The 13,906-nt window shown below is 31.7% G+C and overlaps 1 protein-coding gene across 1 annotated transcript in view; it reads right to left on the bottom strand.

Moving 5' to 3' along the window:
- Positions 1-285: 285 nt before the first annotated feature.
- The window catches only part of LOC117116067 (saccharopine dehydrogenase-like oxidoreductase), a 17,303-nt gene continuing 3,682 nt past the window's right edge, over positions 286-13,906 (bottom strand). The window contains exons 4-11 of the mRNA XM_033260008.1: positions 11,735-11,864; positions 7,971-8,017; positions 7,044-7,174; positions 6,313-6,430; positions 4,059-4,178; positions 3,402-3,570; positions 2,031-2,112; positions 286-1,311 (exon numbers count right to left, since the gene is read on the bottom strand). Coding sequence (XP_033115899.1) covers positions 1,203-1,311; positions 2,031-2,112; positions 3,402-3,570; positions 4,059-4,178; positions 6,313-6,430; positions 7,044-7,174; positions 7,971-8,017; positions 11,735-11,864 — 906 coding nt within the window. The 3' untranslated portion in view covers positions 286-1,202. The remainder of the gene's footprint in view (positions 1,312-2,030; positions 2,113-3,401; positions 3,571-4,058; positions 4,179-6,312; positions 6,431-7,043; positions 7,175-7,970; positions 8,018-11,734; positions 11,865-13,906) is intronic.

Genomic DNA, 13,906 nt, shown 5'->3' with positions numbered 1-13,906 from the left:
TTTAAGAGTATTTGAGCAGTTATTATTATTGATCTATTTGTTTATATATACACACACACTATATATATATATGTATATATTTATATATATATATATAAAGTAAGCACGATTGCACAAAGTAGAAACATATACGTTGACATTGTAGACAAAACATCTAGATGTGTATAAGAGACAGCATATATATATATATATATATATATACAGGTATATATAAAATCTGATGTAGTTCCACATTCATCTCACCGATAAATAAAAGCAGACACAATAATGAAAAGATTACACACATTGACTCAACAGAGACATAAAATTTTATTAAAGATGACACGCCTGTGTCCTTCCTCAGTGTTATTTGTATCACATGGTCGTATGAATAAGATATACAGAACACATTAGATAAAACGACTGCAAAGTAAGCAAGATAAAATCCTAAGATAATATATATTCAGTTCATAATGCTACCATATACTGTAGTACCCTGATACAACACTAGTATTTTGACGCACACATGTAAAATACGAGGCAAGGCAGGCCAAACCAGTCACTCCTCGCAAAAATCTATATATATTTATTAATACAGGGTTAACAGTAAAATGAAAGCTATAAAATGGTGAAAGAATCATTTACAGGAAGAAGTTACAGGAGTCTTTAACATACAGCTTTTTAAAGTATAATATTTGAGAAATCATCCTTCAAAGTTACGATTTCAGGCATTTCTCAGGCAGAAACCATTGAAAATGGAGAAGAAAATAACAAACCATGATGTATAGATATAAAAAGGTTAGTTTAGCAACTTTTTAGCAATAAAATAGATTTCAAAAATGTTGACATTCCAGCATGTTTTGGCTATTATCTCTGTAACACAATTTGTGACGAGTGACTGGTTTGGCTTGTCTTTGCCACATATGTATTTCTTTTATAAACCTAAGTGTTGCTATTTAAAAGAAATGGAGAAATTTATGCCTTTGTTCTTTCTTTGATATACTTTTTAAGACAACAACACTGAAAGCGCTCATATTTTGGCCATTTTTTAAAATGAAGCATTTATCTCTTTGTCGAATATAATTATGTTTAGCTTCATAATAAGCAATAAAATCACAAATTAAATTACCTAATTAAAATATATTATTATTATTGCCTTAATATTTGATAATAATCAAGCCTTCTTTTATAAAATCAAGAGCGTTTCAGCAGGAGACATATGTCTATATTGGTTGAGCCTCAGAGACCGTGTTGAAATGGAAGCCATGTTCCGTTAACCGTTTAATTAAACTTGTTTTGGCAAAGGCTGCTCCAGGAGTGAACACACCCCCTCTGAAATGAATAACAAAAACAATTCAATCAATACAAATACTTCAGAGAAAGTCAGGGAAAGCAATATGCAGGATAAGATAGTAATCAAGAGAAAGGTAGTAGGTAAGCAATGCCGTAGCCAGGATTTTCAAATAGTGTGGGACAATATCAGGGTGGACCCACTTTACACGTAAATTCAAATAATGTGGACCCATTTTCCTAAAGTTCTCCCATTTTATGGCAAAAATATCAATAATCTGGACCCATTTTTAAAAAAAATTACCCATTTTATACAAAATATGAGAAATCTGGACCCATTTTCTTAAAAGCTGACCCATTTTACACAAAATATGAGAAATCTGGACCCATTTTTAAAATGTTATAATGTGGAGGATAATATAGATAGAAGTAGGAATAGGATAGCAGCCACGTTAGGCATAATTATTATCTATGACAGTGGTTGCCTTAATGGGGAGATCTGGTTAAATGCGCTTTCTTACACAATTAATTTCATTTTGCTGTGCATGGTGATAGACATTGGCATTGACTTCCATGAGGCAATAGATAATAAATTAGTAAAAACGTGCAAATGTTACAAAATTGCGGGAGTGTTATATTCAGGGAGATTATTGCTTGCGAGAGGCCATCCCGATTTCCGCGAGACTCCCACAACTTCCGGTCTATGAAAATATCGTCCAAATAATTAGATGAATAAACAATAGTTGAATTGCATGACTTACTTCCCCGGTAACTTGCTGGACTCCTTTAATAAGACAAAGGCACTCTGAATCATGGCAATCGGTGTTGCAACGTAGCCAGGCTCTGTGAATAAACATTAAACATGAAAATTAAGCACGTTTCATATCTCCTGGATTCTAGCAAATCATAAAAACCACTGAATTAATCCACTTTACAATAATCCCAGTATTACTAGCAAGATACACAATTTGTTCTATTCATGCTCAAGATTTCTATTTCTGGTCTGCATTTAATCATAAATTACATTATTTATATCCTTTTTTATATGTTAACATACGTCATATATGTCAACTAACATCATACATATGTCAATAATATATCATACGTTGTGGTAATATATAAATACATCACCAGTCATCTTAATATAAACATGTTTAACAATAAATCCAAATGTATTATATATAAACTATCTATTAATACATTTTCTCATAAATCCCAAATACCATAATATTATATTTAATTACAATAATTCTTATACATTTATTTACATTTATAGTATTTTATAAAATAAAAATACATACATACATTATTTAATCATACAATATTAAAATCAATATTATAGTTTTAAATAAATTGCAATATATTACATCATGTAATTTATGTATCACATAATATTAAAATCAATATTAAATTTTTGAATTAAGATCTACTATTTTACTACTATCGAATCATAGAGTATTAAAATCAATATTATATTATAAATTAAACTATATTATAATACATTATATCAAGCTTCAAATACCAGAAAGAAATGTTAGAACAATTTTAGGACCATTTTTACATCAAACAAACAATGAAAATATAAGCACATAAAAGGAGAAACTGTCATTTTCTTAAGATTTAATGTATACCTAATTTATTTCCTTTTATAAATTTGTAGTTAAGTATTTAGCCATGTAAACCATAATCAATGATGCCATACAACTATATATACCATTTTAATACCATACATATTCAATCCAAAAATACAATAATACATTGATTTAATTATACAATTTCCATTCGGTCATAAATTTTATATATATCACATTGTAATTTAAATCTGAAACACATTACTTTAGCAATTTAAATCTTTAAAAAAAAAAGAAGCACATTGCCTCTGGCTTTTAATTTTACTACTTAACATCAAATTGTACTTAGTGTAATGAATTATTTAAAAAAATTAATGCATTAACGATTAGAATATATAAATGTCACTAATGTTCCAGTGAACATGGAATTTAATTTGAGAAGACACTGGTATATTTAATTGGAAAAATCAAAAAGCTATGTTTTGGAGTACCATGCTCTCTCTCTTCCTTCTGGGCACTAGTATTTCCCCCTGGACTGGATACTCCCATGGATAGTCTCACCTGGTCCAGACACCTTTGTGATCATTTGGCGATCATGTTGGCCTTCTTCTTCTTTCTCTTTGGTACTGAATCCCTCGGAATAAAAGGTAAAGGTGAACGAACTCTTCTCTAAATGTTTTCTTGAAGGACCCTCGTGACTGAACGCTCCAAAACTGAATAGTCTTGGATACTACACCACAATAAAACAAGATATAAACACATGATTTGAGTAGCCGTATTAGTATCTACACTAATGATATATAGACATGAACGTGTACTCAAACAAATGCTTTTGTGACACAATGTACTTCTTTGGGTAAATAAAAATACAAGTGAGCACAAAGCTGTTTTAAAAAAGATCTTGAAATTTAGCAACATTCAGGTTAGCCATTTGGGGGGGTACAGATGTATGCAAAAATGGACAACTGGCATATCGGGGGTACCTACTGCAACTCCAATACCCAAATACTGGCCTAACAATAGATTGCTGTATAAAATGTAAAGATTTCCATTTTAATCAATAAAAATATTTACAGATATCAACAAATTTTATATTCAGTACATGCGACTGTTTTGAAAATGTGGACCTTTTCCCATGGCGGGAGGGGAATGCATGCATTCACTCCATCTTACAGATTACTTATAATTCTTTTTAAATAAGAAATATGATGTATTCACCTTTTCTAAAAGATTTCTGCCAAATTTAAATTTAGCAAGCACTGAGAACAGGAGTCCACCGACAATGAGCATCAACAGCGAAAAGAAACTGCTAACAGTTGCGTACGCTCCAAACTGAATCTACGAGAAACAGAAAAAAATAATCATCATTAACCTACGCAAACAATGAAATTAAATGAATGTAAATTGTACTCAGTTACCAATTTAAGAGATTTTCGCAAATTCCCCATGCAGGATGTACAAAAATAAATACCTCCTTAAATTGATCAGCACTTCAGATATGCCCATATAGAGGGTGCTGTTTTGGGACATTATCACCATGGCAACATAATGAGTTGAGTATAATGGAATGATTAGATTAGAGGTTTAGTGACATAAACTTTAGTTAGATAAGCCATGCGTGCCTACATGATTACCTTAATGGGTTGGAATTAAGCATATGAGATATCGGTGAAATACTGGCAATTATATTCTGAACAACTCATATAGCATTTGTCAATTTGAAATCAATCAATTATTAAACACATGTTGAAACCTGCATTAGCAATTTGATTTATACAGCTATATAAACACATTTACTTTATTGCAAGTTGATAAATAAATCGTGCTTATTAAAATAACAAATACATAAAAACCATTTATCAATGTGAAACATCACATGTTAATATTAAAATACACAGACTATTATACACTGGTTGTTGCCTGTAGGAAGATATTACATCAATACTAACACCTTTTATGTTAACATTTGAAATTGCCAGCTTAGACCTTGGTTGTAGTTCAAACTAATTCCTCCACGGTTGTAGCCCATAGGATGATACTAAATTTATACTAACACAAAATGTAATATGAGTAGATAGAAAACTACAATGAGATTGAGAATGTGTCTTTCCATTTATTGTGATACTTGATATTTGTTCACTGAGCCTTCTACTTGAATTTCCTTGTCCTTGTGTCTATTGAATTAACTAAATTACTGTAAAATGTAACCAGAACCGCTAATAATACTTCTGTACATTGATAGCAGTACATGATGAATGTGTCTAGTGAGAACAGTGGCGGCACCAAGGGGGGGGGGGCCCACATTTGACAAGTCAAGCCCCACGCCGGCCAAGTTAGTCAGGCAGTCGGACCAAAAAAAAAGTTTTTAAATAGGCCTACACCAAGCCAAAACATGTTTTTCACAGTCGTAAAGTGCCATTTCCGGCCATCCAGAGGATCCATATTTAAAAAATAAAAACTCATTTCGGAGAGGGACACCCCTCCCAAACCTCCTCAGGCATACAAGCTCAAGCCCCCTTGTAGAACAGCTTAGGCAGCCAAGGAAATGTATCCTAGAGCCAGCACTGTGTAAGAGGGAATGAACAATTAATTCTTATAACTTTTAAATGTTGAAAGGGCGTTTACCTCCATGGATACTTATCATCCCAATTTATTTTTAATAACAATATCCATTCAAAATGCACACGTAGCAAAACTAATAATGATTTAATTATACCACCTTAGAATATTTGTCGAGGTATTAGAACATTTTGATTTTAGAATGTACTTCCAAAACCAAAATTAACTTTAAAGAAATGACATTAGTTTTATTCCATAATCTATACTACTAAAATAACGTTCTGAGTTAACTGTTGTGATGTCATTGTGCCATGCACCAAATCTAATATACAATCATAGCCATATATATTCAGAGACATACCACAACACCGCATTCAAACAGCGAACACGCCGGAGTTAACACGTTATTAATGTATATGTTACATTTTCACACCCAAGCAGGTACTGTACTCCAATGTATTATCAAAATGAACAATTCCTCACAAGGGCCAATTCGGCAGAGACACTCACGCAAAACACTATCTACAAAGAGGTCCTTTAAAAAAAGAATGACAAGGTAACTACAGTATAACATCCTCAATGATTGCCTCCTCAATTTCCCATAATAACTCTATGCCTCTCCAACTTTTCACAATCATTTAACACCCTGCAAAGTACAGGTATTTGCTAGTTCTATTAATTTATAAGTTTTACATTGAATTTGACTTTGTTTTGTATGTTGTTTTCTTTTTTTTATGGTTTGTTTGTAAATGTACTACTTTGAAAACCAATACACAAGTACTAATAGCACCTGTAGTCTCTAGAAAGTACAAATAAATAAATAAAGAAATAAATAAGTAAATAACCAAAATATATACTGCTCTACCCTGGTGTTCTGTATTTGATATTTTGCTGAAATTGAATAAAATCTTACTGGTCGTTGTGATTCCTTCTCAAACATGAAGCGTTGGGTTCTTCTTACAACGGAGACATCCGACCCAGGAAATGGTATTGCCCACTTGGCAGACGGTTCATGAAAGAACACAGAACTCCTAACATACAGGAAATATAATAAACACATATAAAAAAGCATTAAGAAAAAAGTATGACATTGAAATAAGAGGTGATGATCATGAGGGGTGGTTTTGGCCTGGGGGTAAAAAATTGAGAATGTGGAACTAAATCCCTATTCCAATGAAAACTTAAAGGTCATTTTTAGTATTTTAACCTACTCAGTGGAAGTAATTTGCACAAGTTGCGTCCACACCCCCGGCATCCCCCACCTTACGCCCATGTGATCATGGATGAGGGGAAGATTGTGGTGACATCTATCAGCAGCTGGCAAGAAAGGATGCTGCAAAATGTGGAGAAGGCGTTAATATACTATATTATGAAGATAAGTGAGATAAAACTTTCCAAAAAAAATGCAATTCATCGATAATTAAATGAGTTGTAGCAGCTGAGACAGTTCAGTGAAATTGAGCAAATTAATCCATCGACATTCGATAGGCCAACAGACTCAAATGCAATATACAATTCCCTTTCCCATTCTCTACGGATTGTACGGCTAAATCTCCTGATGGACACAGGCCATGGAAACTATCATAACATATGTTTAAGTTTATTATACTAATATACTGAAAAACCTTTCTTTTTTCATTTTACCTTTTCGTCAACCTTGGTTTGTAGCGAGGGAGCGGTTCATGCTTAAATTGTTTTCGCAAGCTTATCAGTTCCTTAGCGTTTGCAAATCCGTGAATGGCCGACTGCCAAGTCCCATAATGCCCAACAGTCCCCTGGCAAATAAATGCAAAGCTTATGTTAATCATTATACATGTCTACAATAATTGTACACTGTGCATGGCTACAGCTAAAGACTATGGCGATAATGTAAAGAACTTTGAAACAGTGAAAACACTTAACAGACAGATAATGTTGTTTTTATAAATTTTAAGATTTTTCTCAGTAAATTCATAGTGTTTACTGACTGAAATTAGAAGAGAGTTTTTGACTTTCTAGAGAATGAAATTAATGAAAATTCCACCAAGAATATACATTGATATTAATTTTGATTAATGACAGATACCATAAAAAAATGTAAACTGATATTAATTATTAATTAATTTAGTTGCTCTGTATCTACCGGAAAATGTGTGTACAAAATACTTGGACATTACATTATCAACGATGCGACTGTGGCAAAGAAAGAACAGCAAATGTACAGAAGAACAAGTGCAATAGAACAAGTAAAATAGAATGAGTGCAATAGAATATGTGCAATAGCACAAATATTATATAGCGTGAACGAAACTAATGCTACAGAACATGTGCAATAGTACAAATGTTATCACATATAGAACATGTGCAATAGTACAAATGTTACATAGCACAAACTATACTATTATGCTATTAAAACGTGTGCAATAGTAAAAATATCTTATATTGCACAAACTATGCCATTGTGCTATAAAAAGTGTCTATTACCATAGGAACACAACAAATATAATACGAACTTTAGTTTGCTTGCCTTGATTTTCATGTAAGATATTAATCATTATTATCAATAATTATTGATACAAATAATAAACTCACAGATCCACCGCTGGCCATAAGAAAACTTTCTATCGTGTTCAGAATTCCTAATAAAGTAGAAAATTACATAAGTAAACTTTGATGATAATGTATTCATTCTACTTTCATCACTTCACAGCCTTATTTTCCCCTGAGAATGGTTGTGTTCAACTAATAAATTGGATTTTAAATTGAGGAACGGCAATGATTAGTGAGAATAAATAGAAGTTATAAGCATATAAACGAGGAACTATAAGCACATTAAGTAACTACTCACTTAAATCAAATTGTAATACCGTAGTTCCTTGGATATAATCCCACCTCGAGTATAAGCCCTCCCCTTACTTTACGCCCAAATTTATGTACTAGCCTTTCCTCGGGCAAAAGCCCAGGTATGAATCGAATGAGTAGCTTAGCTAACTTTTACAAATACTTTAAAAACAAACATTCACGTTATATTAGGCATGCAATGCTGAGAAACTGTATTTTGATTTAAAAAAGGAGATTCCTCTAGTTTATAACCATCCGATACACCCTATCCAAATTATTTGTGTTCAAGTTGAGTTGGCTTATACAAAAGAAACTATGTATATTATTTTGAAATTTTTAAGAAAACACGTAAAATGTGTTTGTTGAACCCTGAAGCAAGTTGAGGATGATGGAGATTATATGATCTTGAGCCCTGTAGTAACTCAAAGGAGGATGGCGATTATTATGATAAATAAGAAAAATGATGAGATCTCAGATGCTTTACTACTTAGAGGGAGAAATGAGAAAGGGCTAAACATAATTATTCCTGAATATGAGTGATAACTATGTAAATGAGTATTATTAATGAGTGTAGAGTTGAAGTAATTACTGGATATGTTTGAGCATGGCTAAAGACAGTGAAGATATATATTGGTACTACATCAATGCATTAAAAATTGCTTCATCTGTCCAGAGCCTCTGTTGGTCAACCATCTTGAGTTATGGTTAGTAAATTAATAAATTATTCAATGAAATAATAATTCAAGTGTCTGGTTTTATTGATAAGGAGAAAAATTAACAGCATTTAATTTAATAATGAATATACAAATACATTACATGATTGATTTGCGAGTCTCTGGTTTTTAGTAATAACTTAAGAACAGACATGAAAAATTAATTATTACTATATTTACGTTCTTAGTCTATAAAACAACTAATAATGCAACACAAATCTCATTAAAACTTGCTTAACTGGTAAATTTCAATGTTTATTAGCTGTCAACTAAAAATTATAACAAAAAAAAAATTTTTCTTGCCAATTAAACAAAGTTGAATAATACACGCCATTCCATTTATTTCTGCACACCTTTAATTTTTAAAGCACACTTAAGGATTTTACATCTGTAAATCATTGTCTGTAACAATTGTAAACCTTGCAACGTATCTGCTAAATTTTAAAACGTATTTAAAATTAAAATTAAAATTTAAAATTTTTGATTTTTTTTTTTGGTTGGCCGTATATCTTTAAACAAATATAAATACCATTACAGAGTGTCATGTTTGACTTGTCATAAAAAAAAATTAATCTTAATTAGAATTTTTGATGATTTGAGTTGCCGTATATCTTTAAATAAATATGAAGAAATGATAAATTACAAACATAAGTGAGTTAAGAAATGAGATTTTATGTTATACAGATTATGAAGTGTTACGATTGATTTATGTCATAATTATATGCAGAAATCAGGAATAATTCAACCGTGCTTTATAAACACAGAAGGATTTTGTCATTGAGCTTTCTTTAACGAAGTTCATTATCCTGGTATCTAACACGGAATGATGACACTGGGTTGATGACATCAAATTATCATTACTCCTCATTGTTCAAACCAGACAATAGCAACACAAGTAGAAAGTATATGTATGATTTTAAATGTCAATCCTTATTATCATCCATCCCGATTCTAATAATCATTATATTATTCTTTTCAGTTTCCCATTTTGAAATTTCATAAATATGATCAATTTACCTGGGAAATGTCTGTCTCTTATACACATCTAGATGTGTATAAGAGACAGAATATGCACAGCAGTATGTAATGTTCAGCGATAGTATGAGAATGGTATTATTCAAAGTGCACTTTATCTACAGAAGTTATACGTTACAATATTATTGTAAGATTACGAATTTACTTCAAATAGAGATGGAAAAGAAATAAGATAATTAATTTCTCCTAAAGATTTGAACTTTTGTGGCCACCATTACATATATTTTCATTATCAATATACAGTAGTCTATCTTTTAAGCAGTATGTAATGTTCAGCGATAGTATGAGAATGGTATTATTCAAAGTGCACTTTATCTACAGAAGTTATACGTTACAATATTATTGTAAGATTACGAATTTACTTCAAATAGAGATGGAAAAGAAATAAGATATTAAATTTCTCCTAAAGATTTGAATTTTTGTGGCCACCATTACATATATTTTCATTATCAATATACAGTAGTCTATCTTTTAGGGTATGTTAATTAGTCCTTTTATAAATCTTTCTTTTTTTTATGTATGGCTTAAATTGAATAAGTATATGAAGAAAAAAATTTACAGAGCACTTACAGGCATTAATCAATAAAAACTAATCTCTTATATGTGATTTCCATTCTTTAATTCACCTTAAGTATTAATATGATTGGGTCTGTAGACAATTACTTCCATTATTTTTTATGTCTTGGCTACAAAATAAATGCACAATTTGTTCCAACAAGTCGTTTGTAATTTCATCTGGCATGAGGGATGGATTGATTTTGATGTATTGGTCTTTGGTGCGGTCAGTTATCAGTAGTCGTCATGTTCAGGAAGACTGATATCGTGTCTAATTGATTCAATCAGTGCTTTTAACAGTCAAAACCCTTCTAGAATCACTTCTTATTTAAGGAAATACCATTACGCTTCATAGCTTGAATGGAGTTACTGGTAACGGGGGATTGAGAAAGACATTACAAAATTAATTTACTAATGGCCGGAAAGCAGAAAAAACAACGGAATTGTTTATTACAATAGGAGATGTGACAATTCCCAACACTTCTTCAATTCATTTCTGTTAAAAAAAAGTTTGATTTGAAAACTCTAAATTCGGAATTTAATAAATTTAAAAGCCAGTAAAGAAATTGCTGTGTATACAAAGATTAAATATCTTTAGACATGACACCAAATCGCAAACATCACATCCATCTCTGCCTAATTTACATATTTTTAGGCAAACATCCATGTATTTTAAACTAATGAAAATACAGCAGTATGTAAATAGCTAGCTAATTTGCATAATGAATAATCATTCTTAGTGATAAATCTTGAATCTTGATTGCAGTATGTCATTAAATTGGAATGTGATCCAAATTATCGTCATCAGTTCAAGAAGGTATGTTTTCACATTCAAATGTATGTCATTAATGTTGAAATCTGATCCCGGTACAACACCCAATTCCCTGTCCCCGCCCCCACACTAACCAAGACTGTTACATTAAACCGACATTATAAGATAAGCTGATGCTTTGATCTTGACATTCTTGGTAAAAAAAAAAAAGACCTCAAGGAGTTCTCAAAATATTCAGCAAGGATCTGTTCACATGGTAACGGTGAGAGCTTATCTTTCACTTTAACCTTGTGCTTATCTTCATTAACTGACTTTTATCAAGGTTTGTATTTAGTTGGGAGAAATTGACAAATCTGGGATATTGGAACACATATCCCTGTTAATATTTAGTGCATTTTCTGCCGTGTGAATCGGGTGTAACAAAACAAAGATCAATTTACCTGGGAAATGTTCCCTAACAAAGCAGACACCCATATCGGCTGGGATACTGTCGAAACCACAACTTCCAATCACATAAACGTTGGCATTTTGTGCTTTCTCATCATAGTTCAACTGGATACCTTCAAGAAACTATTAATGACATAATTCATAAACCATATGGAAAAAAAATACATATTTTCATATTATCAAATAATTTTGTGCTTTCTCAACATAGTTCAATTGGATACCTTCAAGAAACTATTAATGACATGATTCATAAACCATATATGGAAAAAAATACATATTTTCATATAATATCAAATAATTTTAATTCAATTACAGCATAACAAATTGAAAAGGTATAAAAAATTATCCAACTAAAAAATCTTAAATTTATAATGATTGCACTTTCCTTTAAAAGGGATTATGACAAAGATTATCATGATGCTGTATCATGGGTAATATTGATATCTAAGCCAATATCATGATGTATTGTACATCATATAAAATTGATCCACTGTCAATTGTTACACAGCATTGCTGCCCCTCTCAAGTGCAATGAAAATGCTCTCCAATTCGACTGACCAATCAATGTCGCCAAAAGGTGAAGTTGACAGTATACAGCAAATTTTATGAGTACCACGCATTTTATTTGTTTATAGTAGTGCTGTACAGTTTATTATCAATGAGGAATCTTTCTTTCCTTTTTCTTTCTTTATTAATATTTAACCTGGATTTTCTGCTCAGTCTCTAATCATAAAAACTTACAAAAATGACAGTAAAATAAACAAATAAAATTAAAATTCTTTCAAGAACACAGACTCTAATAATAAGAACAGCAGCATCAACAACAAAAAACAATACTGTATTTTATAATTTATATCGGTAAAAGTAAAATAAATTGGAAATAAGAGAATAAATAAAAACAGATAAATGAGGACTGGAAAATATATCAATGCGTCATCGTAACATTATTGAAGCACTGAAGATAAGAGTGCTTGTTCATAGCACTGTGTGTTTCATACCCAGACAGAATTTTTTTTTTAATCCATTTTCAAGACATGAACACTTTTGATAATTATCATACTATATTAATTTCAATAATAAAATAATAATTAAAATAATCATAACAATATATCCAACTAATCATAATACTAACATCATTAAAAAAAGAAGATAGATAGATACAGGGTAAAGGTGTAACCTGACACTACAATGTTCTTTTGTGTAAGTAAAAGAGGGTGTATGCTCATTTAATGCAATAGCTACACTAAGTGGAGGATGAAAAGTCTCTAGAATGGCAATCTCCATAAATTTGTTGAGAATTGGAGATCTGTGATGAAATTCATTATCAGTGTTTATATTCAAATCCATTAGCCAGGAGGCTGTTTACAAAACTAGCAGGACAGCAGATACTTTGAGGATAATTACGATACACTAAAGGCTCACCATCAATATCGGTTGTTAATCCCAAAGGGCAAACAGAGAGCCTCAACATCCAATATCTGGCTGATAATCCACAAGGGTAAAAATATAACCTCCACATTGAGTATCGGGTTGCTAATCCACAAGGGTCAAATACATATCCTCAAAATCAAATTTCATTAGTAGTTCCAAATGATAAAAATATAGTTTCAACAAAGTATCACAGGGGCGGATCCAGAGATGTCTGAAAGGGGGTGGGGGGAAAAAGTGGAGCCGATCAAGATAACACTACCCTTGGGGGTCCGGGGGCATTCCCCCGCAACATGTTTGTATTGTAGATGACCGAAAATAACCTCTGAGACATTTTATGGCAATCAATCAATAGGCCTATTGGCTAAAGGTACTGTAGGTCTCCCCAGGATTTCAGACACACAGCTAGGCCTACTAGTTAGGCATAGGGAGATTTGGCACTGCGGTTGAACTAATTTAAAAATACAGATTTGTATTGTTTTACTTTCTTTTAGATAAATATCTTCCCTGCAGCGGCCAACTACACACCCGACGAGTGTGATATATTCAGTAAGAAAAAGTTGTATTGTATTATACAAATCTGCATCTGCCCCTCTTGTATAGTAAGTTGGAGAAGCTACTAATAGTGACCAAATGACTTTACTAGGGTTACTAGGTTTATAACGCCACACAACCCCCCTCCCCCATCCTAGAAATTAATACACTATAATTTCTAATTTCTTCTAGGATATATATAT

This window comes from Anneissia japonica, unplaced genomic scaffold, assembly GCF_011630105.1.
Source record: "Anneissia japonica isolate Jap-2015-1 unplaced genomic scaffold, ASM1163010v1 scaffold287743_len2803612_cov181, whole genome shotgun sequence".
NCBI classification, from domain to species: domain Eukaryota; kingdom Metazoa; phylum Echinodermata; class Crinoidea; order Comatulida; family Comatulidae; genus Anneissia; species Anneissia japonica.
The sequence above is the reverse complement of the archived record's forward strand: the minus strand, read 5'-3'. Positions and strand labels throughout refer to the sequence as shown.